Genomic DNA, 27,627 nt, shown 5'->3' on the forward strand with positions numbered 1-27,627 from the left:
CCTTCAAAATGCTCCTATGGCCGCCATCGGACATGGCCATGACTGTGGCAGCCTAAAGCAACAGAATTATTTTCTCTGCATTCTGGGCCAGAAGTCTGAATCCACGGTGTGGGCAGGGCTGTGTTCCCTTCGAGGCCCTAGGAGAGGACCCTTCCTTGGCTTTTCCAGCTTCTGATGGTTCCAGAAGCCTCCTGGCTTGGGGCAGCATCACCCCATCTCTGCCTCTGTCTTCATGGGGACTTCTCCTCTGTGTCCCCTTCTGTGTCTTTTAAGGACAATTTTTAAAACTTAATCCCAAAAGTAAAGACCTAATTTGCAAAGAAGGTCCCATTCCGAGGTTCCAGGTAGACATGAGTCTAGGGGGCACCCGCCGCTCCGCCCTGGGTCTGCAGGGGGCCTTCTCCTGGTGCCTCCTGCCTGCTGTGCCCTCCATGCTGCTTCTTTGACCCGGTTGCCTTCCATCCTCCTGGGCCCCTCAGGCTCTCAGCTTCCCATCTTCTCTAAGACACGTCTGCTCCATCATTCTGGTGTCTCTCTCTTCCCTCCTTCCTGGCACCTGACACATTTGTTACCCCACTTGTGGGATGTTGCTGTCTGATCACCATCTTCCTTCCAAGGGTAGGGGAAAGGGCCCTGGCTGGTTCAAGTCACAGCTCTGTCCTCAGCGCCAGGCACAGTGCCCAGCTCACTGGCACAGCCTCAGATTCCCTGGACACCTGGCTCCCCAGCTGCATTTTTTACCATTGGGATAAGTTATTAGTACCATTGAAAATTAATACCTGGGGATTCTCTTAATATTGTTCATATTCATGTTCTTCTCAGCAGTTTTACCATGAGGAATCTGTCTTAAACAATGTCAGTTGTCAATAGCATTATTTAAAATAGCAACAACAATAAAAAAAGGTGGTCAGACCTGGCAGCTCGTGCCTGTAATCCCAGCACTTGGAGAAGCCAAAGTGGGAGGATCATTTCAGCTCAGGAGTTTGAGACCAGTCTGGCCAAAATAGCAAGACCTTTGTCTCTATTTAAAAAAAAATGCCAGGCACAGTGACACATGCCTGTAATCCCAAGCACTTTGGGAGGCCGAGGTGGGCAGATCACCTGAGGTCAGGAGCTCAAGACCAGCCTGGCCAACATGGCAAAAACCTGTTTCTACTAAAAATACAAAAATTAGCCAGGCGTGGTGGTGGGCGCCTGTCATCCCAGCTACTCGGGAGGCTGAGTCAGGAGAATCACTGGAACCTAGAAGTTGGAGTTTGTAGTGAGCCAAGATCGCGCCACTGCACTCCAGCCTGGGCGACAGAATGAGACCCTGTCTCTGAAAAAAAGGGAAATGACCTAAATGCCCAAGAACAAGGGGAGGCTAAATTAGGGCACGTTGTGCACTGAAACACTAAACAGACATTAAAACATTTTGTTGTAGAAAATTACAGGAAAAGATATCCATGACACAGCCAGCAGTGTGGCATGTGGGCTACAATTCCAGCGTGGCCTTCAGTTCTGCACACGTGCGTCAAAGGTGGGGAGAGTTCTGGAGGTGGGTGGCGCCGAGGGCTGCACAACACTGGGGACGTGCCTAATGCCCCTGAACTGTGTACTAAAACATGGCTGCTTTGGTAAATTTTATGTTATATATGATTTATAATATATTTTTTTAAATGCCCAGCTACTCAGGAGGCTGAGATGGGAAGATCACTTGAGCCCAGGAGTTCAAGTCCAACCAGGGCAATGTAGCAAGACCACATGTCTAAGAAAATTTAAAAATTGGCTGGGCGCGGTGGCTCATGCCTGTAATCCCAGCACTTTGAGAGGCCGAGGTGGGTGGATCACGAGGTTAAGAGATCAAGACCATCCTGGCCAACATGGTGAAACCCCGTCTCTACTAAAAATACCAAAATTAGCTGGACGTGGTAGTGGGCGCCCGTAGTCCCAGCTACTCAGGAGGGTGAGGGAGGAGAATCGCTTGAACCAGGAAGGTGGAGGTTGCAGTGAGCTGAGATTGCACCACTGCACTCCAGCCTGGTGACAGAGCGAGACTGCGTCTCAACAACAACAAAAAAGAAAATTTAAAAATAATTTTTATCCTGGCTAACACAGTGAAACCCCGTCTCTACTAAAAATACAAAAAATTAGCTGGGCGTGGTGGTGGGCGCCTGTAGTCCCAGCTACTCAGGAGGCTGAGGCGGGAGAATGGCGTGAACCCCGGGGGCAGAGCCTGCAGTGAGCCGAGATCGTGCCACTGCACTCCAGCCTGGGCGGCAGCAAGACTCCGTCTCAAAAAAAAAAAAAAAAAAAAAAAATTTAATACAAAAATTAGCCAGGTGTGGTGGCACATACCTGTAATCCCAGGTACTTGGGAGGCTGAAGCAGGAGAATCGCTTGAATCCAGGAGGCGGAGGTTGCAGTGAGCCGAGATTGCACCACTGCACTCCAACCTTGGTGACGAGAGCGAAACTCCATCTCAAAAATATAAAAATAATTTTTAAAATGTCTTAAAAAGGCCGGGTGTGGTGGCTCACACCTGTAATCCCAGCACTTTGGGAGGCCGAGGCGGGCAGATCACAAGGTCAAGAGTTTGAGACCATCCTGACCAACATGGTGAAACCCTGTCTCTACTAAAAATACAAAAATTAGCTAGGCGTGGTGGTTTGCGCCTGTAATCCCAGCTACTCAGGAGGCTGAGGCAGGAGAGTTGCTTGAACCCAGGAGGCGGAGGTTGCAGTGAGCCAAGATCATGCCACTGCACTCCAGCCTGGTGACAGAGTGAGACTCTGTCTCCAAAAAAAAAAAAAAAAAATCTTCAAAAGAAGAGATAGATGGAGGCCAGGCCCAGTGGCTTACATCTGTAATCCTAGCACTTTGGGAGGCTAAGATGGGAGCACTGCTTGAGACCAGGAGTTCAAGACCAGCCTGGGCAATATTATGAGACCCCGTATCTACAAAAAATTTTTTTAATTAGCTGAGTGTGGTGACACGTGCCTGTAGTCCCAGCTACTTAGGAGGCTGAGGTGGGAGGATCTCTTGAGCCCTGGGAGTTCAAGACTGCAGTGAGCTATGATGGTGCCACTGCACTCCAGCCTGGGCAACAGGTCGAGACCCTGTCTCTAAAAATAAATAAGTAAATAAAAGAAATAGATGGGGAGAGTGTGGAACAGAGGTGTCAACATCACCTCCGGGTGAAGGGATTTCAGGAGCACGTTTTCTGTACAGAGAAGATAGTTCTTTTTTTTTTTTGGTCAAGAAATTCAACCATTAGTTTTTTAAAGACAAGCTTGGGTAGGGTGCCTGCTGGGGGCAGTGCTGGTCTTTCACTGCAGCCCAGGCACCCCTTGAGAGTCCCAGTGTGTGTTATGCCCCGAGCCAGTCAAGCTGAAGGGAGAGCGGGTGCGGGGGCCCTCCTCCGTGTCCCAGCCCGGCCCCTGGGATTGCGTCGCGGCCTCTGCTTGTCGACCTGGGTGCTGGCTGTCCTATTTTACTACTATTGACCCTGAAGGCCATCGAGGAGGGCACGCTGGAGGAGATCGAAGAGGAGGTCCGGCAGAAGAAATCATCACGGAAGCGCAAGCGAGACAGCGACGCCGGCTCCTCCACCCCGACCACCAGCACCCGCAGCCGCGACAAGGACGACGAGAGCAAGAAGCAGAAGAAGCGCGGGCGGCCGCCTGCCGAGAAACTCTCCCCTAACCCACCCAACCTCACCAAGAAGATGAAGAAGATTGTGGATGCCGTGATCAAGTACAAGGACAGGTAAGCGAGGAGGCGGGGAGGGCGGGGGCTGCAGGGGTCCCCGTGGGAGCAGGCCTGGCATCTGCACTCTGACTCTGCACACTCAGGCTTGGGCTGCTCACTCTTTCACTCATCCACAAACACTGACTGAATCTCTGTGTCTTTGAGCCTGGCCCTGAGGAACATGCTTTCTGGAACAGGGAAGCACACATGTATCTGCGGTGATGAGAGGGTATGTCACATGTGGTCGAGAGGAGAGGCAGGGTGCGGGTCTCGGGGAAGGGGACATTGCAGCAGAGCCTTGAGAGAGGGGAGGTTGGGGAGAGTGCACCAGCAGAGGCCACAGCAGGCGGAGAGGCTCTGCCAAAGTTGTGGCCTGGTGGCCTCAAGGGATGAGGTGGGATGAGGGGTTATATGGCAGTAATGGGTGCTGCCTGTGTGGCCAGGAGGACGGGGACAAGAGGCTGGCATGTCTGGAGCAGAGAAAGTGGCAGCCCTCTCCTGTCCTTGCACCCTCCCAGGCTACCTGTGCCATCTCTGTGGTGGTGAGATGGTGGCCACACTCCTGCTCTCTGCCAGGCCCTGCTCCAAGCCTGGAGATCGCTGTCCTCACAGACATGTCCTGTATACGAGGCAGCATGCGGTTCCAGCTGTGGCCACGGCCCAGCGGCGGATCATAACGTGTTGGTGGATCATGAGTGCCATTTATATGTTTTTCATTTACTAATATCCTTTTCCGTGAGTGACTCTATATGGATACCATTTAAATAAGAAGAAAGGAATGTTCTCAGCAACTCCCCAGGGAGGCATGTGCACCTTCTGCCAGCCCAGGGCAGGTCACAGAGCTGGGCAGGAGCCAGCAAAGGTGTAAGGCCCGTGCCTGGCCCAGGACTCACCCAGTCTTCCACTCTCCAAGGTCTTATTTCACTTCCTGGTACACACTGGCCAGTACGGCTGTCCCCATAATGGGAGGGTTGTACTGTTTGATTTTAAATAACAGTTTGCTGTTAGTCATGAAGCAGAGCGTGGGGGAATTGTCTCTGTTGGAGGGGAAAGTGAAGGGGGCCCACATGCATGGTTTGGAGAGAATCTTACCAAGTGTGAAGTTTTAGAGGATGGTAACAATTGGAGTGCCTAAATTAATGGGTCAAAATTACCGCGCAAGGCCAGCTGTGGTGGTCCACACCTGTCAACCCAGCACTTTGAGAGGCTGAGGTGGGAGGATCACTTGAGGTCAGGAGTTTGAGGCCAGCATGGACAACATGATGAAAACCCATCTTTACTGAAAATACGAAAACAATTACCTGGGCGTGGTGGCACGCTTTTTGGGAGGCTGAGACAGGAGAATCACTTGAACCCAGGAAGTGGAGGTTGCTGTGGACCAAGATTGCACCACTGCACTCCAGCCTGGGTGACAGAGTGAGACAATACCTGAAAAACAAAAACAAAAAAAAAGGGAATTTGCAGAAATCTAATGACAATGACAGACCCTCCCCACGTTTTATTTCTAATGATATTCTTGTGAGGGAAACTTAACATTACCAACCTAAAGAAGACCCTTGAAGCGCAGTGGGGAAAGCACGGGTGTCTCCATCACACTGGTCTCCTGGGTATCCACGTAGAGAGGATGAGCCCCGACCACCCCCACACACGCACACACCATGCACTTGGATCCACATGACATGAACTGTGGATGTAAGAACGTGAAAGGTAAAACAAAGTTCTAGAAGAAAGCACGGGAGAAAATCTTCATGAGTAGGCATCGATTTCTTCCACGGGAGCCAAAAGCCACTAATCACAAACAATTGAGAAATTAGACCTCACTGAAATTAATAACATCTGTTTATTAATGGACACGCTGATGGAGACAGTGAAAACTCCTCATAGATTAGGAAAAGACAGCACAATTTAAAGCTGGGCAAGAGCTGGGAACAGACGCCTCCTTACACAGGACATCCCAGGACTAATCAGTGTGGGGAAAGGTGCTCACATCATTGCATTAGCATTACAACTTCAAGAAAATGCTTGTTAAAACCAGAGTGACTTGCGCCAGCACCCGCCCCAGAACGGCCGAATGCCCATCAGTGCTGGCAAGTCTGAAGCAGTCTGGCCTCACACCCTGCGTGTAGGAGTATGCAGCTCTTTGGCAATCTCTTCTGTTTTGCTTTGTTTGTTTTTAACCATCGAACTGCAGAAGACAATATTTTCTGAGGCTCAGCCTGTACATACCCTCTGACCCAGCAGCCTGCAGCCCTCGTTCTACCCAGGAGAGCTGAGTGCATCTGTCCACACCGACAGACGTGTCCATAGCCACTTTGGTCATAATCTCCCACAACAGGAATCAGCCCAGTGTCCATCTACAGGGGCATGGATCAGTGGAGGCCTAATCGTACAGGGCCCCAAACAGCTGTGAAAACAGACATAGTACTGCTACCTGGAAGAAGCTTACATTTTGTTGAGTGAAAGAAGCCAGACACTAAAAAGGGCATACTGGCCGGGCACGGTGTCTCACGCCTGTAATCCCAGCACTTTGGGAGGCTGAGGCGGGTGGATCACAAGGTCAGGAGATCGAGACCATCCTGGCTAACATGGTGAAACACTGTCTCTACTAAAAATACAAAAAATTAGCCGGGTGTGGTGGTGGGCGCCTGTAGTCCCAGCTACTCGGGAGGCTGAGGCGGGAGAATGGCATGAACCCAGGAGGCGGAGCTTGCAGTGAGCCGAGACCGTGCCACGGCACTCCAGCCTGGGCGACAGAGCGGGACTCCCTCTCAAAAAAAAAAAAAAAAAAAAAAGGGCCTACTGTGTGCCTCCAGTTCTGTGAGGGTCAGAAGCTGATCCACAGTAATGGCTGCCAAGCAGTGCTTACCTTGAGAGAGGGAATAGCAGGAAAGCCACACGACAAGCCTTCTAGGATACTGGGGATATTCTCTCTATAGATCTGGATGTGTATATGATGTGTACATTCACCAAGGTGTACACATGAGATATGTACACTACTCTGTATTCCATTACACCTTGGTTTTTGAAAAGACAGAAACAGCATGCTCAACTTATTAAGAACCTGAATATTTTCAGACAAAAAGTATGTCTAGTGTTAGTCCACTTTTTTTGTTTTTAGTTTTAGACTCACAGAGCCCTCTTAGGGTCATATTTAGTTGTATATCATCTGACAAAAGAGGGAATGGCTCACCCAGCTGCTACAGTCAGTCTTGTAGCCTTTGTAAGATTTGATGATAAATCATACAATAAATTAAAACTTTCGGCTGGGCACAGTGGCTCACGCCCGTAATCCCAGCACTTTGGGAGGCCAAGGCGGAGGATCACTTGAGCGCAGGAGTTCAGATGAGCCTGGCCAACATAGTGAGACTCTGTCTCTATTAAAAAAAAAAAAAAAAAAAAGGCTGGGTGTGGTGGCTCACGCCTGTAATCCCAGCACTTTGGGAAGCTGAGGCGAGCGGATCACAAGGCCAGGAGATCAAGACCATGCTGGCTAACACAGTGAAACCCCGTCTCTACTAAAAATACAAAAAATTAGCCAGGCGTGGTGGCGGGCGCCTGTAGTCCCAGATACTCGAGAGGCTGAGGCAGGAGAATGGCGTGAACCCGGGAGGCAGAGCTTGCAGTGAGCCTAGATTGTGCCACTGCACTCCAGCCTGGGCGACAGAGTGAGACTCCGTCTCAAAAAAAAAAAAAAAAAAACCCAAAATCTTAACTCTTATTGCTAAGTGACTGCTTTATCGAAACTGTTCTGTTTCGGGACATTTGATTCTGGTAGAGATTTTGAGACCTGCTTTGAAGAGAACACCAACATTTCAGTCACACAGCAATGCTCCTGTCTTACCTGGGATCCATGTGGGAGGATGCCTCAGTGGGGGATTTGATCTGCGTTTTCAGTTTAACCTCACATCTTACTGGAATGGATGGATTCACAGACCTGGGGGTCACCCATTGGACTGGGAGTAACTATGTTGGAATTACAAGTAGGACAACAAAGATGACCGTCAAAGAAAGCCTCCTGAGTGCTGGAAGCACAGCAGGCGTGGGTCTGTCCACTCACTGTAATGTGATTTACACAGGAAAACATCACATAGGGCGCATCAACTCAGGAGAGAGAGTCGTTGAAAAGCTACCTCCGCTGGGCGTAGCGGTCACGCCTGTAATCCCAGAACTTTGTAAGGCTGTGAGGCTGGTGGATCCCTTGAGACCAGGAGTACGAGACCAACCTGAGCAAAGCAGGGAGACCCTGCCTATGCAGAAAACACAAAAATTAGCCAGGCGTGGTGGTGCACTCCTGTTGTCTCAGCTATTCAGGAAGCTGAGGCAGGAGGACCACAGGAAGTCAAGGCCGCAGTGGGATATAATCACATCACTGCACTCCACCATGGGTGACAGAGGTGAGACCCTGTTGCAAAAAAAAAAAAGCAAAAGAAAAGCTGCCGCCATTTAGCAATAATTTCAAACATGATGTTTGGGTACAAAATTGGTGTACTTAATGGATATTTCTGATATTCTTAACTAAATTTGAAGCTGTGAGGGAAGACAAACTCAGGGTCCACAGGGTGGGAAAAGTCCACAAGATCACCCTCAAGTGCCGTCATTCTCTAGGACCCTGAGAGCCCTAGCGGCTGTTATGCTTGCAGTTATGATTTATTAGTGCAAGGCTACAGATTAAAATCAACCAAGGCAAGAGATGTATGGGGCCTCTTGGGGGCCAAGGTGGGCGGATCACTTGAGGTGATCTGGACGGTTCCAGACACAGGGCTTTCCTTTGTCTCCTCCCTGTGGAGTTGAAGACAGCGCTGATGTTCCTGGTGACATTGACACAGAGCATTGCCAACCAGAGAAGCCTCTGTGTCCAGAGGTTTTTTTTTTTTTTTTTTTTGGAGATGCAGTCTCACTCTGTCACTCAGGCTGGAGTTCAGTGGCACTATCTTGGCTCACTGTAACCTCTGCCTCCTGGGTTGAAGTGATTCTTCTGCCTCAGCCTCCTGAGCAACTGGGATTACAGGCTCGCGCCACCACGCCTTTCTAATTTTTGTATTTTTAGTAGAGATGGGGTTTCACCATGTTGGCCAGGCTGGTCTCGAACTCCCGACATTAAGTGATCCGCCCGCCTCAGCCTCCCGAAGTGTTGGGATTACAGGCATGAGCCACCGTACCCACTCTGTGTCCAGCATTTTTACTGGGACTTGATCACAAAGACACAGCTGGCTACCCACGTGGCTGACCTCCATCTCCAGCCCCTCTGCAGGTGAGCAGAAACTACATAGCCCAAAGCCCCAACCTAGGACTGATCCCAGACCCCACGTAAACAAAGACAGCCATGAGGTGTGACATTCTAAGGACTCAGAGATCACCTCCCAGGAGCCCCAGGCAAAAGCCAGACCTCATTTAGGGCGAAGTTACATTCTTTTTTATTATTATTTTTATTCGCCCGTCATTGTCTAGAAGTTACATTCTGTATGACACGTCTGTCAGATCCCTGGAAGCTTCCTCGCCACCGACTGCGTGGCAGGTGGTGCTCATGTCACGCGGCCCTTCCTTGGCCCCACACAGCTGCACCAGGCTGAGAAGAGCTTGAATGGAATAAAGTCAGACACAGCTAACAGCTCACTTTTTTGTCTCCAACTTTCAATTGCTCCTTTCCAAGAAAAGAAAAAAAACTTCTTTTTGTTTAATTGGATTTTTTTTTTTTTTTTTTTTTTTTTGAGGCAGAGTCTCACTCTGTCACCCAGGCTGGAGTGCCGTGGCACAATCTCGGCTCCCTGCAACCTCCACCTTCCAGGTTGAAGTGATTCTCCTGCCTCAGCCTCCCAAGTAGCTGGGATTACAGGTGCACACCACCATCATGCCTGGCCAGAATTTTTGTTTTTTAGTTTGCTTTCCAGAACCCTCTAAGTAGTTCAGCTCTGCAACTGAGTTAAATGTGAAGCCTGAAAAGAGACTGGCATCTGTGTAGACCTGAGTTCTAACAATTCAAAGAGTGAACACGGGACGTTGTCCTCTGGATTCGGTGTCAGGAGCCTGCCTCGCCGAGCTGGAGAGTGTGCCTGTGACTGCAGGTGGGAGCCACATGGTCCATCTAGGTGGCGACACCTGAGGACAGAAGTGGTTTAGCTGGGCACCCGCTGCTGTGTTGGGGCCAGACCCTTTTGGAGAGGCAGGGACGCCCTTCCTGTCAGGTGGAATCTTTTCAAATATTGCTTTTGATCGTTGGAGATACTTGCAGCCCCCTAGTTCGTGTTTTATTCCGGCAGAATTGTGTTTGACATGACCTCTATGTTGACCTCATCATACGTGTACGGTTGTCTTGCCTGGGAATCTTATACTTTGTTCTTCTGCACTCAGATTCACAGCCATGAGGCCGCTCCTCCCAAGGCCCTGGAGTGTGGCACTGCCAGCTGTCACAGCCACGGTCCTTTACGTTGTGTACACAGAGTGCAGTGACATGCCCCTCCTGCTCAGGGGCCACGGTAGGAACAGGCTGGAGTGTTCTGTGGTACCATGCCGGCAGTGCTGGCTTCTGCTGTCCAGGGGCTTGTGGTGGCTCCAGTGGGAAGGGCCACGTAAGCAGAACAGGAAGTGTGAGCAGTGTCCACTGGGAGGAGAGGGACAAGTGTCCCAGGCAGAGAGGACACAGTGCATGCAGAGGCTGGAGGGAGGCTAGGGGCTTGAGTGGGGCTGCGCCAGCACCAGAGGCCTCACACCTGCCCTTAGCCAAGGGCGTTTCTCCTTGGTGGTTTGAAATCTCAAACCACATTGAGGAACCTGCCAGAAATAGAAACTAGAATTAAGAAATTAAGTTACATGTAGGAGATTTTACTTTAAAATCAGAACATGCAGAAACGTTCTCTGTGGCTCCGGGTCAGGTTCGGGCTTGTGGGGCTGTACACTGCCAGTTGATACCTTCTTCCCTGGGTTCTGTTTTTTTTTTTTTTTTGAGACAGAGTCTTGCTCTGTAGCCCAGGCTGGAATGCAGTGGCACAGTCTTGGCTCACTGCAACCTCTGCCTCCCTCTCTGGGTTCTTTATAGCAGTCAGCAGCTGGTGGCTGAGACATTTGGGGCACTGTGTCCAAGTGTCAAGGCCGCATGTGTGTCAGGGGGCACACCCTTGGTGTGCTTGGTAAGGGCTCAGAGAAGGGCACCTGCTGGTCCATGTGGGCTCAGCCAGCAGCCTGCTAAAGACCACCCCGCCAGCCACCAGCCTGCCTGCGACAGTGATAGGGCAGAGATGCTGCTACAATAAAGACCATGCGGGCCAGGCGCAGGCGCTCACATCTGTAATCCCAGCACTTTGGGAGGCCAAGCCGGGCTGATCACTTGAGCTCAGAAGGTTGAGAACAGCTTGGCCAACGTGGCAAAACCCCGTCTCTATTAAAATACAAAAATTAGCCAGGCATGGTGGCACTCGCCTGTAATCCCAGCTACTTGGGAGGCTGAGGCAGGAGAATCACTTGAACCCAGGAGGAGGTTTCGGTGAGCCAAGATTGCACCACTGCACTCCAGCCTGGGTGACAGTGAGACTACGTCTCAAAAAAAAAAAAAAAAAAGACTGTGGTAGACGGTGGTGTTGAACTTGAACTTGATGCTTGTGCTGAGGTCAGGAGACACGTGCACAGCTTCAGGGCTAGAGGGGCACAATGGCTGCAGACTATGGTCGGGCAGCTCGGAAAGACGGTGACGGGTCCAGGCTGCTGCAGCTAAGCCTCAGAAGAGCTCTGGCCCCACCGGGCGGGCCCTCTGGGTTCCATCCCCACTCCCCACTGCCTGGAGGCAGCAGTCCTGTGGTTACTATAGGAGGGACCTGAATGCAGTGAAGATCTGCACTCCACACCTGTCTCTGTGCCTCAGTCTCCACGTCTGCAGCACAGGGGACTGACTGAAATAACGTGGCCAGTCACACAGCCCAGACGCCAGCACTGTGTGCACTGTGGGAGGGGACGACGGTCCCCAGCCCAGGGCCTGAGCTGCTGCCTTGCCAATTCGTGGTGACAGCTTTGGCCTGGGTCTGGCAGGGGCTGGCTGCTACTGCTGAAGGCCTGTCTGCACTGTTTCCCTGCCTTTCCACAAGCACTGTCCCTCCTGGCTCTTCAGAGTTGAGTGGTTGTACCTTGTGCAAGAAAAACAATGAAACAGGTTGTCGGCCTGCCTGAAACATTCTGCAGGAGAGGTCATCCCAGGGCTTGAAAGTGTTTGCCACACTCCTCCAAGCCCCCAGGGCAGGGCCCCTGAGGGAAGGGTGCAGGTGGAGGGTGGGCAGGAGTGGGAGCCATTCCTTGGGGACAGGGGGGCTCCTCAGGGCTGTCTGGCCCTTGGCCTGCGGTTCCAGGTCTATGGTCTGCTTGGCACATAGCCTGGACCCTGGTGCTGTGCAGGCACTGGCTGGATGAGGGCACCGAGCAGATGAGCCCCAGGCATGCCCACTTATGGGCATAGGCTGGGTGCACGGCACTGGGTCCAACATAACCATGGCAGAGGGCTCAGGGGGCCCAAAAGTCATGGATGGAGTTGCCCACGCAGCCTGCGGTCGGGTTCCCTGTGGAGCCGTGCTGGGGTTCTTTTCTGCGCCTGCCCCAGGATTTGCTGGAAGAAGCTCCCCCTCCTCTGTGAGTCGGGCCCTACCCCCAAGTCTCCCCCTCAGTGATAGAGACCTTTACATAACACAAATAAACAAAGCAACTGGTTTAGAAGAATAAGTCTGAAAACTAGAATGGCGTGTTTAAGAAAAGCTTAGGACAGGACAATTAGAGACAGAGGTGCAGGTGTGTGGAGTTGGCAGCAGGAGGCCTGGGGGAGCTGCTGGTGCCTTTCCCTCCTGCCCTGGCCTCCCTTGGAACTCGGAGCAGCCCCCTGCCTTGAGGAGGCCCTTCCTTTCAGTGAGCCTGTGCCACAGTCGTCAGAGGGAACACAGTGGGGACGTATTTCCTTTTTTTTTTTTTTGAGACAGAGTCTCACTCTGTCGCCAGGCTGGAGTGCAGTAGCCTGATCTCAGCTCACTGCAAATTCTGTCTCCTGGGTTCAAGCAATTCTCCTGTTTCAGCCTCCCGAGTAGCTGGGACTGCAGGCATGCACCACCACACCCAGCTAATTTTTGTATTTTTATAGAGATGGGATTTCACCACGTTGGCTAGTATGGTCTCGATCTCTTGACCTCATGATCCGCCCGCCTTGGCCTCCCAAAGTGCTGGGATTACAGGCGTGAGCCACCATGTACGGCCGGAAATGTTTATTAAAATAGCAGATGAGGCCGGGTGCTGTGATTCAGGCCTGTAATCCCAGCACTTTGGGAGGCTGAGGCGGGTGGATCACGAGGTTAGGAGTTCAAGACCAGCCTGACCAAGATGGTGAAACCCCGTCTCTACTAAAAGTACAAAAATTAGCTGAGCGTAGTGAGACTTGCCTATAATCCCAGTTACGAGGGAGGCTGAGGCAGGAGAATCGCTTGAACCCAGGAGGCAGAGGTTGCGGTGAGCCGAGATTGTGCCACTGCACTCCAGCCTGGGCAACAGAGCGAGACTCCGTCTCAAAAGTAAATAAATAAAAATAGATGATCATAGACAGGAGGGGTGAAGTAGAAGATTCAAAGCAGCTTAAAAAGAAGTAAAAAAGAAATAAGGTCAGAAGACAAGATTGAGTGACTGTGAAACATCAACAATAGGCAGATTTAAAATAAAGTCAGGAAATAGCTAGATCAAAGAATAGAAAGGTGAACCAGGTGTGATATCCACCTGTAGTCCCAGCTACTTGGGAGGCCAACGCGGGAAAATCACGTGAGCCCAGGAGTTGGAGGCACCGCTGTACTCAAGCCTGGGTGACACAGTGAGACCCTGTCTCAAAAAGCAGCAGGAAGAGAGGCTGGCATGTGGGGCTCCAGGGGGTGTGAAGGAGGGTCCACACCCTCCTTCCTCCACCTGGCCATACTGAGCAGCACATTCTCTGAGCCAACAGCCCCTACCACCACCCACCCTTTCCTCCTGGTAGCCCAGTGGGCGCCCCTGCCTGCTCACTTCCCAATGTTGGGATCCTGTGATTTCTGCCTCTTCAGAAAGGACTTGAGGCATTTTCTGACTCAGAGCCACTCAGGATTCCAGGACCTCCTGTGGTGACAACAGGGACACCAGTAGTGATGAATTCAGAAAAGAACGAACGCCTCTCAAGCTGCCCTCCTCCAGCCCTGCAGACAGTGGCCATGGGCCTCCCCGCACTCAGGACCGACTGCACCTGCCTGCGGCGTAGGGGAGCTGGGGCTGGCCTTTCCTTTTCATCTTCCCCTGGCACTGGGAAATGCTCTGGGTGGTGCCATGTATAACACCTTTTGTCACAGTGCTCTCATTTCATCGTGTAAAAGGCCAGTCCCCGCCTCACTGTGTTGGGGCAGCCAGCACAGGCACGTGAGACAGGAGCCACACCTGGGTTCTCATCTGGCGTCTGCCTCTTGCCATGCTCAGGTTCTTGCCTCCAGATATAGGGCATCAAACTAAGTGGTTTCCAAACTTGGGTTCTTGGTGGGGAGTGAGATCAGGGTTTCTTAAAAACTGCACTTGGAGGCTGGGCACGGTGGCTCATGCCTGTAATCCCAGCACTTTGGGAGGCCGAGGTGGGCGGATCACCTGAGGTCAGGAGTTACAAAAAACGGAACCTAGGCTCACGCCTATAATCCCAGCACTTCGGGAGGCCAAGGCTGGTGGATCGCTGGAACTTAAGAGTTCCAGACCAGCCTGGCCAACGTGGTGAAACCCTGTTTCTACTCAAAATACATAAGTTAGCCGGGCATGGTGGTGGGTGCCTGTAATCCCAGCTACTCGGGAGGCGGAGGTTGCAGTGAGCCAAGATTGCACCACTGCACTCCAGCCTGGGTGACAGAGTGAGACTCCGTCTCAAAAAAAAAAAAAAAAATGAAATTCAAATCTCAGTGTCGATAAATGAAGTTTTGTTGGAATGCAGCCAAAGCCCACCGATTTCTGCATTGTCTGTGGTTCCCTTCATGGAACAGTGGCAGAACTGAGCAGTTGCAACAGAGGCAGGCCCAGCAAGCCTCAAATATTTACACTGAGCTGAGCACAGTGACTCACACCTGTAATTCCAGTGCTTTGGGAGGCTGATATGGGAGGATCCCTTGAGCCCAGGAGTTTGAGACCAGCCTGGGCAACCTAGTGAGACCCCATCTCTACAAAATATTTTTTAAATTAGCCAGGTGTTGTGGCGTGTGCCTGTAGTCCTAGCTACTTGGGAGGCTGAAGCAGTAGGATCTCATGAGCCCAGGAGTTGGAGGCTGCAGTGAGCTAGGATGGCACCACTGCGCTCCAGCCTGGGCAACAGAACAAGATCGTGTCTGTAAAAAGAGAGAAAAGAAACAAGACAATTCCTAGACTGCAGCAGGTGTTTGCAGTAGTGCATCCAGCAAAGGACTCCCCAGGGAAGGAAATGGGCCAAAGATGGGAAGAAGCGCTGCTTGGAAGAGCCTGTGAAACAGTGCTTGGCTTCTCTGCACAACAAGGAAACGTGTTTAGGGCCACATTGTAGAATGGCTGCAAGGACAAGCACCACTCACGCTGGTTCAGTATCTCCCAAGTAGAGCATTTCCCCATCCTGTGACCTAGAGTATCTTCTCCCAGATAAATCGCTAGGAGAACTGCAAACTAAACACTTGTTCCTGAGTGTCCACAGACACTTGCTTCCTGGTGTCCAACCCTGAGCATAGCCCAGATGCCCAGCAGCGGGAACTGGGCATGGCTGGTGTGTGCCCACCTTGGGACCTGTTGCTGCACTCGGCAACAGGGACAGCAAGGAGGCCAGGCCAGGTTTGGGGGTTCCCCTGTGTGTTTCTGCATCATCAACTTGAAGAAGCAGCCAACCTCGGCCCAGGATCATCCCTGGGGGAAGGACTGACAGGAGCGCATCTTTAGCCTCATGCTTAAGATCTGTGCATTGGGCCAGGTGCGGTGGCTCAGCCTGTGATCCCAGCACTTTTGGGAGGCCAAGGTGGGTGGATCAGGAGGTCAGGAGTTCGAGACCAGCCTGACCAACATGGTGAGACCCGTCTCAACTAACAATACAAAAATTAGCTAGGTGTGGTGGTGCACCTGTAATGCCAGCTACTTGGAGGCTGAGGCAGGAGAATCGCTTGAACCCGGGAGGCAGAGGTTGCAGTGAGCCGAGATCACGCCACTGCATGATGTGTGCATTGATGTTAAGTCAGATATTAAGAGGTGTGGGCTGGGTGTGGGGGGGGGTCAGAGGAGGTGATGTTTGCCCTGAGATGAGGTCAGAGCCCACATTCCCATGTGGGGTGGACTCCCCTTTGTAGGCCCTGACACGAGCATGGGAGTGGAGCTGGGGCACTGACATCAAAGGTGGTGGCGCCTATCCAGAGGACTCCGGGTTTCATTCCAAGTGAGGGGAGGCTGCAGCATGTCCCTCTGTAATTAGAGGTGAGGGAGGCTCTCAGCACCCTGCCTGCTGCAGCGAAGCCTGAGGACAGGACCTCCGGGGAACTCTGCACCAGAGCGGAATCCTCAGACCGGCAGCTGGGTGGTCTTGATTCATCCAGAACGTAATTCTCCTAGAGGTCTGGAAAGGGGTGCTCTTGTACCTTGGTTTTGTGTTTTGTTTTTGTTTGTTTTTTGAGACAGAGTCTCACTCTGTCGCCCAGGCTAGAATGCAGTGGTGCGATCTCGGCTCACTGCAACCTCTGCCACCCAGGTTCAGGTGATTCTCCTGCCTCAGCCTCCCGAGTAGCTGGGATTGCAGGTGCCTGCCACCACGCCCGGCTAATTTTTGTATTTTTAGTAGAGACGGGGTATCACTATCTTGGCCAGGCTGGTCTTGAACTCCAGACTTCGTGATCCACCCACCTCAGCCTCCCAAAGTTCTGGGATTACAGGCGTGAGCCACTGCGCCCAGCCGCACTTTGTTTTTTTTTTTTTTTTTGCTGCCTGTAGCTGTTTCTCATTAGCCTGATGGAGGTGGGTGTTGGGGTGCTTATTATAAAGCCTTCTGCTGTCACAGCCCTGGGGTCTCACTTCCTGGGCTCCCTGCATAGGGAGCCGCCCTCCAGGGCAAGGGCCACAGTGTGCAGCAAGCCCCCTATGGCCCCAGGGCAGGGTGTTTCAAGCCAAGAGTCTGCACTGTTTGCTGGCCACTAAGGGCATTGAATGGATCACAAAGCTGGCTTTTTTTTTCCCAATCAAATAGAAATGGGGTTTTGCCATGTTGCCCAGGCTGGTCTCAAACTCCTGGGCTCAAGCGGTCCTCCCACTTTGGCCTCCCAAAGTGCTGGGATTACAGGCACGAGCCACCACGCCTGACCTACAACTGGCATTTCTTTAAAAATGTAATAGAATGGAAAATGGCAAAGCGCGCTGCTTTTCATACAAGAGACTATCGCATTGGGGTTCTTCTGTTGCCCCTGCCTGTGCTGCACGTCCTGCTTCACAGTGTAAAGCCCAACTCTTGCTGTGCCTTATTGTAACAGGTATAGGGTGGATGCTGCCATCATGAAGAGAGAGGAGAGCTCTTTGCTTATAAAATTCCGTAGAGTGGAGAACAGGATGTGCCGGCTTAGGAGAGGGAAGAGGTACAGGCCCGCTCTGCCCGAGCTGCAGATGGGACACACATTTCCCGACTCAGATGGGAGTCGTGTCTTTCTCTAGGGTCACCGAGCAGCAAGCGCATCTACTGTGTGTTCTTATTTTCTGAGCCTGTGGACTGGGTTTAGCAACAGTTGCCTGTGGCAGAGCCGGCCACCAGCCCGCTCATAAGAAAAAGGAAGCCTGTGCCTCCAGGGAGGGCCCACGGTGGGAATGCAGTCTTAGAAGGGTATGTGCTCCCGTGCTGGACCGGCTGGTCCCACACCCAGGACCAAAAACACCTCCTGGCAGGAGATGGGGAGATGTACTTCATGAGCACACGTGGGGGAAGGACACTCCTGGAAGGCAGAGGCTCAAGGCGGGCTGTGTCCAGGCCAGGAGATTCACTTCAACCTCAATTTCCTCCTCAGCACGGCTGGCCTGGCACTGGTGCCTGCTTCAGAGTTTAGTGTGTGTAGTGTGGCTGGCGCAGCAAGCAGGGGATGATGGCGGTTGTCAAGGCCAGGGGAGGTGCAGGGACATGATTCTGGCTCCCGTGTGTAACGTCTGCATCTCAGGAGGCTCTCTTGTTAGAAGCTGGGTCAGGGGCTTCGTGATGCACACAAACACCAAACAAGCAGGAGGCCTCCTGGGATCCTGCCCACGAGCAGCTTCCTGGAGGCAGGCCTGGCCCGTCTGCCCCTTGGTGACATCAGGACCCCAGCAACAGAACCAGGGAAGCCACCATGTTGTCGCTGCCATTTTCCAGCATGGTAAACAGAAACAAGACAAGGCGCGCTCAGGACACCCAGACAGACGGTGGGGCCAGCCAGTGGCATGGGCGGGCTGCCCTGCCCTCTGGAATTTTCTGGAAAAGAACATAAGGAAAGAAGCGGTGCTGATGAGGCAGCTGGAGTTATCAGGACCCAAGCTCAGCTCCTCCTTCCCATCAGGCCCCGTTGGCCGCTTTTAGGCTTCGTCTGCCTGGTGGCTCCCTGCTTGGGGCCGTTCCCTGGCTAGGCCCTTCCTCTGGGCCAAAGCAGAGAGGAGAGCGTGTTTGCCATGTGTTCTCATTTTCCCAGCCTGCGGGCTGGGTTCTGTCAGAGCAAGGTCAGCTCTCAGAGCTTCTGTCCCCACCCACCCTGTCCTCCTGAGCCAGGCTCGGGTATGGGTAAGAGCTGGGAGCGCTGTGCACGAGGCCTGGCAGCATCTCATCACCGCTGCTGTGCCGAGTACACGAGGGCGCTTCCTGTGGTGTTCAGGGGGTTAGATCAGTCCCCAGTGAGAACAGAGCAGAGATCCAGATGCATCCCAGGCCGGGTGCAGTGGCTTCTGCCTCTAATCCCAGCACTTCAGGAGGCCAAGGCAGGCAGATCATGAGGTCAAGAGATCGAGACCATCCTGGGCAACATGGTGAAACCCTGTCTCTACTAAAAATACAAAAATTAGCCGGGTGTGGTGGCTGGCACCTGTAATCCCAGCTACTCGGGAGGCTGAGGCAGGAGAATTGCTTGAGCCCAGGAGGCAGAGGTTGCAGTGAGCCGAGATCATTCCATTGCGCTCCAGTCTGGCGACAGAACAAGACTCCGTCTCAAAAAAAACAAAAAACAAACAAAAAAAAATGTATCACAGGCCTGTTTGTATGGTTGTCTCTGGGAAATGTTCCAGAAGCTACAAGAAAGCACATGTGCAGGCCAGGCATGGTGGCTCACACCTGTAATCTCAGCACTTTGGGATGCTGAGGCGGGCTGATCACCTGAGGTCGGGAGTTTGAGACCAGTCTGACCAACATGGAGAAACCCTGTCTCTACTAAAAATACAAAATTAGCCTGGCATGGTGGTGCACGACTGTAAAAAATCCCAGTGACTCCAAAGGCTGAGGCAGGAGAATCTCCTGAACCTGGGAGGTGGAGGTTGCAGTGAGCCGAGATCGCACCATTGCACTCCAGCCTGGGCAGCAAGAGCGAAACTCCGTCTCAAAAAAAAAAAAAAAGCATATGTGCGAGAAATAGCTCCTGAGCCGAGTTTGAATTTCTCATCCTCAAACAATGTGGGAACCTGCTGAGGTGGGGTGGGGGCTCCCGGGTGGGCGGGCTCGGGGGTGATAGCCGCCGGTTCTGCCTTGCAGCAGCAGTGGACGTCAGCTCAGCGAGGTCTTCATCCAGCTGCCCTCGCGAAAGGAGCTGCCCGAGTACTACGAGCTCATCCGCAAGCCCGTGGACTTCAAGAAGATAAAGGTAACCCTGACGTTGTGCCTGTGCCCCGCATCTGCCCGGAGGGGAGTCTGACCCAGGGGCACCCCCATCTGAGAGCTGTGGTGTGTGGGCAGAATGACCGGAAACCACCTGGGCAGTGCCTTGGGCTACCTGGTTAGGGACCTGGTCGTGGGCTTTTGGGGTTCCTTGTAAGGGTTGGGGATGTCCTGAGGGATGTCAGTGGGCAGTCGGTGTTGGGTGTTCCTTCAAGGCCCCACTCGCTTAGTGCTGGGCCTCAGTCATGCAGTTCCCATGCCTAGTGAGCCAGGTTACCGAGGCTGGCGCTTCGGCCACATCCTCATAGGCAAGAGGAATCCTAGCCCGTGGGGTCCCCAGCACACAGCCAGGCCTGCGGGCAGGCGAGGCGGGGTCCTGAGGTAAGACCTGCTCCTCCCGTCCACTGCAGGAGCGCATTCGCAACCACAAGTACCGCAGCCTCAACGACCTAGAGAAGGACGTCATGCTCCTGTGCCAGAACGCACAGACCTTCAACCTGGAGGGCTCCCTGGTGAGGGCACCGCTGGGGGTTGGGGATGGGCCACTCCCACAGCTGGGCTTTGAACCAACCCGCCCCTCCTTCCCTTCTGAATTGATGGGTTAAAAACAAGTCTTGCTAGCTGTGGTGGTTCGTGCCTGTAATCCCAGCACTTTGGGAGGCCAAGGCGGGGGGATCACTTGAGGCCAGGAGTTCAAGACCAGCCTGGGCAACATAACAAGACCCTGTCTTTAAAAAAAAAAAAAGAAAAAATTTAAAATTTCCAACTTGGGATATTTTAGCAATTACAAAAGCAGTATGTATTTACCGAAGAAAATAAAGATAGGCACAACAGAAGAAATAGACTCAGAGTCCTCTGTCTGTTGGAATTTTATTTTAAATTCCCTGGGGCACACTCTCTTCAAAGGAATCCTGTGGGTTTGTTCTTTCCTGTGATAGAATTGACACATACACAGCCTCAGCTTGGCAAACTTTCTGAAGTGTGTTTGGGATTGATACCTCTCAGAAAAAAGACTTGACTTTGATGAGTTTGGGAAAGATGCTGGATTCAACAAGGGGCATGTATTTCCAATGTTATTGCAGACCTCAGAGATTGTGCAGAAGGAGGGAGGCACCTGCAGCTATTCCCAAACCAGTGTGCCTGACCTTTCACCCTGGAGCATTTCAGAAGTCTGATGCTCTCGGGCCCCTATGGAGGAAGATTATGGAGAGGGCCTTCCACCCTGGGTGGGCTGAAGCCCCGACCCACTGAGGCTCACATTGGCCACTGATCAGCTGTCCAGGGGCAACACAGGGCTGGGGCTGGGGCTGGGGCCAGGGCCGGGCAGGCAGCCCTCCAGTCGGGCCCATCCACTCAAGCCCCTGGTGTCTCTGCCCAGATCTATGAAGACTCCATCGTCTTGCAGTCGGTCTTCACCAGCGTGCGGCAGAAAATCGAGAAGGAGGATGACAGTGAAGGCGAGGAGAGTGAGGAGGAGGAAGAGGGCGAGGAGGAAGGCTCCGAATCTGAATGTGAGTCCCGGGGGGATTCAGGACGCTGGGGTTCACGCTGGCCCGAGAGCCCCCAAGGCCCCAGCTTTTCACAGCCCTCCTGGCTCCCAGGCGCCCCTTGCTGTGGGGGTGCTGCATTCCCAGAGCTCAAGGCTCTTTCCCTCCCGGTCCCCTCCAGCTCGGTCCGTCAAAGTGAAGATCAAGCTTGGCCGGAAGGAGAAGGCACAGGACCGGCTGAAGGGCGGCCGGCGGCGGCCGAGCCGAGGGTCCCGAGCCAAGCCGGTCGTGAGTGACGACGACAGTGAGGAGGAACAAGAGGAGGTGAGGCCGGGCCCCCGAGCAGGCAGGGCTGGCATGTGGCAGGAGGCATCCCAGGGCCCTGATGGGACAGCCCTGTGGGGCGGTGCTCCCACTCCCCCACGCTGCAGGTGGGAAAGCTGAGGCTTGACCTGCCATGGCTGACCCCAGGTCACACAGCCAGTATGTGGCAGGGCTGCCACTCAAAGCCAAGCCTGTGTGACCCCGGAACCAGCTCTCAGTACCCGTGGGTGTCTGGGGACTGGGGGACACGTGAGGTCTCAGGACAGGCAGCAGGCAGTCCCAGGGCACCAGGGCTCCTGGGCTGAGGCCAGGCAGGCCAGGGCTTGATTAGGGTTGGGTAGGAGGTGCTAGGATTGGGGACCCACCAGACAGTGCCCCATCTCCTCAGTGGCATAGAGAATGGGCAGAAACGCCAAGCCCACAGTGGATAGTTTTTGGGGGGCAGTGGGGAGCCGGAGAAGATCCACTTGCTGGCTTTAAATAATCTCGCCTCTGTCTCTGGCCCTTCCTGGCTGTGGGACCTGGCAGGTCATTTTGCTTCTCAAGCTTCAGTTTCCTCTTATGCAAAGCAAGGAGGCTGCATGGATTAGGGGGCTGCCCCCACCGAAGGGCCTGGCTCCCGCTGAAGCCCGGCGAATGCCATTTTGTCATCACAGAAGCAGCAAATTTCAGTGCCTGGGAATTAGTCTGACGAAAGACGCACGTGACCTTTGAGGACATTCATGAAGTCCTCATGGGGAGGGGAGGCCCCTGTGTCAGGCAGGAGGGTCTGGGCTGTGATGCTGTCTCTCTTGCCTAATCCAGAGCAGGGTGTTTTATGACCCATGCCAGGCTGTTTAAAAAGGTTTTATGAGGCCAGGTCCAGTGGCTCACAACTGTAATCCCAGCACTTTGGGAAACTGAGGCAGGAGGCTCACTTGAACCTGGGAGGTCGAGGCTGCAGTGAGCCGTGATAGCACCACTGCACTCCAGCCTGGGCAACAGAGCAAGACCCTGTCTTTAAAAAAATATATATATATATGAAAGAGCAAAGATCTTTCACAGTCAGGAAGAACCAAGATGGTTTGGAAGCTGTAGGTCAGGGGCCAAGGGCCATGCAGGTGACATGGGACAGAGCAGGGATGCACATGGAGCCTCGAAGGTCCTGAGAGGGCCGAGTGTGGTCACAGGGACTCGTCCTGTAGAGAAACATGGAGTTTGGGCATGGCCATGGCGCCATCTCGGCTCACTGCAAGCTCCGCCCCCCGGGATCGTGCCATTCTCCTGCCTCAGCCTCCCAAGTAGCTGGGACTACAGGCGCCCGCCACCACGCCCGGCTAATTTTTTGTATTTTTTAGTAGAGACAGGGTTTCACTGTGTTAGCCAGGATGGTCTCGATCTCCTGACCTCGTGATCCGCCCGCCTCGGCCTCCCAAAGTGCTGGGATTACGGGCGTGAGCCACCGTGCCCGGCCCGCATCAGTGTTTTCTTGAGCAAGTTTATTTAGAGCTTGGCAGGTCCCTGGCAAGGTGCCCTGGCAGGGGTGGCCAACACACACTCTCTCCTCCTGTCCCCTCTCCAGGACCGTTCAGGAAGTGGCAGCGAAGAAGACTGAGCCCCGACATTCCAGTCTCGACCCCGAGCCCCTTGTTCCAGAGCCGAGACGGCATAGGCCTTAGCAGTAACGGGTAGCAGCAGACGTAGTTTCAGACTTGGAGTAAAACTGTATAAACAAAAGAATCTTCCATATTTATACAGCAGAGAAGCTGTAGGACTGTTTGTGACTGGCCCTGTCCTGGCATCAGTAGCATTTGTAACAGCATTAACTGTCTTAAAGAGAGAGAGAGAGAATTCTGAATTGGGGAACACACGATACCTGTTTTTCTTTTCCGTTGCTGGCAGTACTGTTGCGCCGCAGTTTGGAGTCACTGTAGTTAAGTGTGGATGCATGTGCGTCACCGTCCACTCCTCGTACTGTATTTTACTGGACAGGTCAGACTCGCCGGGGGCCCGGCGAGGGTATGTCAGTGTCACTGGATGTCAAACAGTAATAAATTAAACCAACAAAACGCACAGCCTTGCCTGCAGGTGGACTTGTGCCTGGCTCCCACCGTTTCTGCCAGCAGGAGTGGCGGGGGCCACCTCATGTCCAGGTCCCTGTCCTTCTCCTGGCACCAGAACCCATGGGGCCCGTTTCACAGAGGAGGATACTGAGGCCCCGGCAGGGGAAGAGGACTTGTCTGGTCACACGTGGCCTTTGCCACTGCAGGTCTCCAGCATTTGTTCAGCTGAGACCTACAGTGCAGGGAGCAGGCAGCTCCATCCGTTCCCTGCCCGTGGCCAAGCCTGGGTTGGGGAGACCATCACAGAAATGGGCAGATGCCACATAGAGCTCTCAGGGCCATGATGCAGGAAGCTCAGGGCATAATGGGAGCCCAGGTGGTCAGTGAGAGAAGGGATGGAGCCGCCTGCTCCCTTTCAAATCCAGAACATAATTTGAGTTTTTGTTTTTTTGTTTTGTTTTGTTTTGTTTTTGAGACGAAGTCTCTGTCACCCAGGCTGGAGTGCAGTGGCATGATCTCGGCTCACTGCAACCTCAGCCTCCTGGGTTCCAGTGATTCTGCTGCCTCAGCCTTCTGAGTAGCTGGGATTACAGGGGTGCGCCACCATGCCCAGCTAATTTTTTGTATTTTTAGTAGAGATGGGTTTCGTCATGTTAGCCAGGCTGGTCTCAAACTCCTGACCTCAGGTGATCCACCTGCCTCGGCCTCCCAAAGTGCAAGGATTATAGGCATGAGCCACTGTGCCCAGCCGCTAATTTTTGTATTTTTAGTAGAGGCAGGGTGTCACCATGTTGGCCAGGCTGATCTCAAACTCATGACCTCAAGTGATCCACCCACCTTGGCCTCCCAAAGTGCTGGTATTACAGGCATGAGCCACCGTGCTTTGAGTTTTTTACAGTAAGTCTTGGCTGGAGTGCAGTAGCTCAATCTTGGCTCATTGCAACCTTTGCTTCCTGGGCTCAAGCAATCCTCTCACCTCAGCCTCCTGAGTAGCTGGGATTATAAGTGCACGCCACCATGCCCAGGTAATTTTTGTTTTTGTTTTTGGTGGAGACAGGGTTTTGTAATGTTGCCCAGGCTGGTGTTAAACTCCTGGGTTCAAGCAGTCCACCCGCCTCAGCACTTTAGATTACAGACGTGAGCCACAGTGCCTAACCAATTTGAATTCTTATCATTTTTGTCTGTTCATTAAGAGCCATTATTAGTGGGTCACTGTCGTCATACTTGGCTTTAATTCTTGAGATGTGGTTTCTTCTAGCTCTTTGAACCTTTTGTTTGTTTGTTTTTAATTGAGACAAGGTCTTGCTCTGTCACCCAAGCTAGAGTGCAGTGGTGTCATCACAGTTCACAACAGCCTTGACCTCCTGGGCTCAAGTGATCCTCCTGCCTCAGCCCCCTGAGTAGCTGGGACCACAGATGCACACCAGCACACTTGGCTAATTATTATTGTTATTAGTATTTTTTGTAGAGATAATGTTTTGCTTTGTTGCCCAGGCTGGTGGTCTGAACTCCTGAGCTCAAGTGATCCTCCTTCCTCAGCCGCTCTATTTTTTTTTTTTAATCGAGACATGGTATTGCTCTGTTGCCCAGGCTGGAGTGCAGTGGTGGGATCGTAGCTCAACTTCCAGAGCTCAGATGGTCCTCCCTCTTCAGCCTCCAGTGTGTCTGGGACCACAGACGTGCACCACCCAGCCCAGCTTGAACCTATTTTTAGTAGCTGCTTCGAAGGCTTTAGGTCCAACATCCGGATCCATTCCTCCACAGAAAGGTTCTGTTGACTCCTTTTTGTCCTCAGCGTAGGTCACACTTTCCTGTTTCTTCACATGTCTGGCAAGCTTTTGTTGTCAGAAAGTAGACATTGTATTTTTATTTATTTGTTTTTAATTTTGTTATGTTTTTGAGATGGAGTCTCTCACTGTCGCCCAGGCTGGAGTGCAGTGGTGCGATCTCGGCTGACTGCAGCCTCCACCTCCCGGGTTCAAGCGATTCCCCTGCCTCGGCCTCTGGAGTAGCTGGGATTACAGGCACCCGCCACCACGCCCGGCTAATTTTTGTATTTTTAGTAAAGACGGGGTTTTACCATGTTGGCCAGGCTGGTCTCGAACTCCTGACCTCAGGTGATCTGCCCACCTTGGCCTCCCAAAGTGCTGGGATTACAGGCGTGAGCCACCGCGCCTGGCCTTGTTTTGTTCTTAATTGTTGTTTTTCTTTTCTTTCTTTCATGTTTCCCCTCGGAGACAAGGTCTTGCACTGTCACTGATGCTGGACTGCAGTGGTGCAATCTCAGCTCACTACAGCCTCCTGGGCTCAAGCCATCCTCCCACCTCAGCCTCCCGAGTAGCCGGAACTACAGGCTTGTGCCACCACACCCAGCTAATTTTTTTTTTTTTTTTTTTTTTTTTTGGTAGAGACAGGGTTTCTCCATGTTGCCCACGGTGGTCTTGAACACCTGGGCTCAAGTGGTCTGCCCGCTTCTGCCTCCCAAAATGCTGGGATTACAGGCGTGAGCCACCGCGCCTGGCCCAATTCTCATTTTTATTTAGAAGGAGTCACCCCTGGGTCAGCCAAGCTGAGACGTCAGTTGGTGGTTGGTCAGAACTTGTGCCCAAATATGCTGAGTCAGTGGCTCTGCCCGGGCCCAAATGCTGAGTCAGCACCTCTGCCCGGGCAGTCTGCAGGCTGGCCCTACCTTTGCTTTCTGTGTGTGGTTCCTATCAGGGCACGCACTTCAGCTCTGTTGGGCAGGGAGACGTGCATCAGGCTCTCTCCAGGGCATATGTGCTGTCTTGCGCTTGCGCGTGGCCTCCCAAACCCCTAGGGATACCTGGGGCCAGCTGGAGCAGTCTCTGTCTCGACCTCCTTTTCCATTTCTGGCTAGTTTACCAATCTGTTTCATCCTTAGGCCAGCTGATGACCTTGGCCCTCTCCTCCCGAGATCCCTGCAGCTTCCAACAGTGAGGCCCTCCAGCAGTGAGGCTGCTGATTTTCATGGCCTGGCTGGAGCTGGGGGCCCAGGCCAGGAGCAGCCCCAGGCAAAAATCACCTCCCGCTGCTCTTCCCTGCCACTCAGTACTTTTTCTGGAATAAACATTTCCTCACTGGGTGAATGCCTTTGACCAGATCTTCACAGTCCTGGGATGGTTGCTTTGGACAATTCTGTTTAGCTTTATTGTTGCTTTTAGGGAGAGGATTTGCCAAGATCCTCACTCCACCATTTGGGAAAATCCACATTTCGTTTGTTGCAATAGCTTTGGCTTTATTTTAATAGATTATAATTTATTTATTTATTTTTTATTTATTTTTGAGACAGGGTCTTGCTCTGTCACCCAGGCTGGAGTATAGTGACATGATCTCTGCTCACTGCAACCTCCGCCTCCTGGGCTCAAGCAATTCTGCCACCTCAGCTTTTTGAGTAGCTGGGATTACAGGCGTGCACCACCATATCCGGCTAATTTTTTTGTATTTTTAGTAGAGACAGGATTTTGCCATGTTGCCCAGGCTGGTCTCAAACCCCTGGGCTCAAGCAATCTGTCCATGTTGGCCTCCCACAGTGCTGGGATTACAGATGTGAGCCACCACTCCCAGCCAGAATTTATTTTAACGTTTATGGAAAACCAGCTCACCAAACCTATGATTTCATGGTTTTCAGGATGAGGCCAATTTAAAAATAAGTGCCTTAGTCTGGGCGTGTTGGCCCATATCCATAATCCCAGCACTTCGGGAGGCTGAGGCAGGAAGATTGTGAAGATTGCTTGAGGCCAGGAGTTTGAGACCATCCTAGACGACATAGAGACCCCCCATCTCAACAAAAATTAAAAAATTAAATTAGCCAGGCACAGTGGTACACATCTGTAGTCCTAGCTACTTGGGAGGCTGAGGCAGGAGGATCACTTGAGCCCAGGAGTTCGAGGCTGCAGTGAGCTGTGATCCCACCACCGCACTCCAGCCTAGGAGGCAGAGGAAGACCCTGTCTCAAAAAAAAAAAAATTTTTTTAAGGAAAATTTTTTAAGAAAAAAAATGAGGGGAGCCTACAGAAATAGCTTTGAGTGTCCACCTGTGCAAAACCCATGTCATGGGGACACGGGGACATGTTAGCTGTGGTGCAGATGAGTGGTCCGGGCTGCAGGCCTGTCTGACTCAGGTCTCAGACATCGGCTTTGGCCTGAGGGCCTGGAACCAGCTTGGTCCCCATATGGCAGTGGCCCCAAGCCAGGGGCCTTCACC

At 52.6% G+C, this 27,627-nt stretch overlaps 1 protein-coding gene across 18 annotated transcripts in view; it reads left to right on the plus strand.

The window, feature by feature from the left end:
* Window positions 1–23,412, plus strand: part of SMARCA4 (SWI/SNF related BAF chromatin remodeling complex subunit ATPase 4) — a 101,173-nt gene extending 77,761 nt beyond the window's left edge. For 7 of the 18 annotated variants that reach the window (XM_031007573.3, XM_031007571.3, XM_031007572.3 and 4 more), the window contains 7 exons: window positions 1,424–1,519; window positions 3,494–3,747; window positions 19,427–19,535; window positions 19,960–20,061; window positions 20,928–21,060; window positions 21,218–21,360; window positions 22,922–23,412. In XM_031007573.3, the coding sequence (XP_030863433.1) occupies window positions 1,424–1,519; window positions 3,494–3,747; window positions 19,427–19,535; window positions 19,960–20,061; window positions 20,928–21,060; window positions 21,218–21,360; window positions 22,922–22,954 (870 nt within the window). In that variant the 3' untranslated portion in view covers window positions 22,955–23,412. Of the gene's footprint in view, window positions 1–1,423; window positions 1,520–3,483; window positions 3,748–19,426; window positions 19,536–19,959; window positions 20,062–20,927; window positions 21,061–21,217; window positions 21,361–22,921 lie in introns of all 18 variants that reach the window. The other 11 variants (XM_063701004.1, XM_031007576.3, XM_031007579.3 and 8 more) reach the window with 5 other exon arrangements.
* Window positions 23,413–27,627: the final 4,215 nt, after the last annotated feature.

The sequence above is a fragment of the Gorilla gorilla genome, chromosome 20, assembly GCF_029281585.2.
Source record: "Gorilla gorilla gorilla isolate KB3781 chromosome 20, NHGRI_mGorGor1-v2.1_pri, whole genome shotgun sequence".
Taxonomy (NCBI): domain Eukaryota; kingdom Metazoa; phylum Chordata; class Mammalia; order Primates; family Hominidae; genus Gorilla; species Gorilla gorilla.